This window comes from Sesamum indicum, linkage group LG4, assembly GCF_000512975.1.
Source record: "Sesamum indicum cultivar Zhongzhi No. 13 linkage group LG4, S_indicum_v1.0, whole genome shotgun sequence".
Lineage (NCBI taxonomy): Eukaryota > Viridiplantae > Streptophyta > Magnoliopsida > Lamiales > Pedaliaceae > Sesamum > Sesamum indicum.
In genome coordinates, this window is record NC_026148.1 from 2,728,326 (window position 1) to 2,730,273 (window position 1,948).

The window sequence follows — 1,948 nt, forward strand, 5'->3', positions numbered from 1 at the left end:
CTGAGGAACAAGATAAAGTCTGTACCTAGACATAAAAACATGCATAATTATTACATCAACAACAGTAGCAGAGATAGTTCCCTCTATTCAGGATAACGATCTATCTGCTAAAATCATCCAAGTGAAGAGATATGGAATCTGGTGATCAAGTTGCCGTGGTAATGGTGCCTCTTCCGGGTCAAAGCCATCTCAACCAGCTTCTTCAGCTGGCCGGCCTGATAGCTTCCTACGGCCTTCAGGTTCACTTTGTTGGCTCCGCCACCCACAACCGCCAGGTCAAACTCCGGTCCAACGGCCTAAAACCTAATTCAGGAATCCAATTCCATGATCTTCCAACTCCTCCCATCGCCGCCGTGGATCCTGATCCAAGCTCGTTCGACAAACTACCCGTTCACATGTATCCAGCCGTCCAGGCCTATGCCAACTTACGGGAACCTGTTCTCGGCCTTGTAGAAGAGCTGTCCCTGAAAACAAGAAGAGTTGTCATCATTTACGACAGGATGATGTTCGAGGTGGTTCGGGACGCTGTCTCAGTCCAGAATGTGGAGTCTTATGCATTCAACTGCGTGTCGGGTTTTAATCTCTTCTTCGTACTGTGGGAAGCGATGGGGAAACCGATCCAAGTAGAGGGACCGCTCAAAGACCCGCCTCCTATCAGCGAATTTATGCCTGAGGGAGTTATCAAATTCATCGTTTCTAGTATTTTTAAAGAGAGAGATGGAGATATCCATAATACCTGCAGATTGATAGATGGTGCTTATATTGATCTACTGTCCAGGGAGGAGATCAGTGGGAGTACTAAGCCGCAATGGGCTATTAGACCAACACTACAGGTAGATTTAAATGCAAATAACGAGGGAAAACCCCGGCATAAATGCCTGGAGTGGCTGGACAAACAAGCACCGGGATCAGTGATATACGTTTCTTTCGGAACCACAACTTCGTTTTCAAATGAAGAAGCCGGGGAGATCGCTCTAGGCCTGGAACAAAGCAAGCAGAAGTTCATATTGGTGCTGAGAGATGCCGATAAAGCTGATATTTTTGCCGGAGAAGAGAGAAAGATTGAGCTGCCAGAAGGGTTTGAAGAAAGAGTGCAAGAAAATGGAATGGTGGTGAGAGATTGGGCTCCACAGCTGCAAATTCTGGCTCATAAATCGACAGGAGGATTTATGACTCACTGCGGCTGGAATTCGTGTTTCGAGAGCCTTTGGACTGGCGTGCCTGTAGCAGCCTGGCCGATGCATTCTGACCAGCCACTTAATGCTCTATTCTTGACAAGAGTTCTGAAAACAGGCCTGGTTGTGAGGGAGTGGGCGCAGAGGAAGGAGCTGGTCACAGCGTCGGTGATTAAGAACGTCGTGGAGAGGTTGATGGCGTCGAAAGAGGGCGACGAGATTAGAAAAAGGGCGGAGGAGTTAAGCGCCGCCATTAAAGTATCCATGGATGAAGCTGGTTGCCCGGAAATACAGAGCTTCATTGCCCATATTACCCGATGAAAATTATTGTTGTTCCGGCTAAATATTTGGATTGGATTTTTATGTCGTTTTGTTTTCTACGTACATCTAATATATACTTCTTGTACGTTTAATTTTTTTTAAAAAAAAATAAAATAGATGTGATCACTTTATTGTATTTGATGGATTAATTTATTTCAGGCAAAATTATATAATTAAATCTGTAATTTTAGATTGTTGGTATTTTTTATCTTATAACATACTTTATTGATATATTTAATTCTTTTTTGGCGCATTTTAAATTACTTCAGTTTGAATCTTTCAGATATTAATAATACAATATTGCATATATATGCCATTTATATTTTAACTTTGATATCCTTTTATTTTATTTTTTAAAATTAATATGTCTGGTTACGTAGTTAATTATCGTAAACTTATATATTAAAAAGATTTATGATGGGTGCCAAGATCATAAAAAATAATTTCTATAG

General features: G+C 41.7%; 1 protein-coding gene across 1 annotated transcript; it reads left to right on the forward strand.

The window, feature by feature from the left end:
• Positions 1–1,589, forward strand: LOC105159843 (zeatin O-glucosyltransferase-like). The gene has a single exon (XM_011077046.2). It carries the CDS (start codon positions 132–134, stop codon positions 1,494–1,496), a length of 1,365 nt encoding a protein of 454 aa, XP_011075348.1. The 5' UTR covers positions 1–131; the 3' UTR covers positions 1,497–1,589.

Coding starts and splice junctions, on each gene's coding strand:
- LOC105159843 (XM_011077046.2), top strand. CDS start 132: ATGGAATCTGGTGATCAAGTTGCCGTGGTAATGGTGCCTCTTCCGGGT.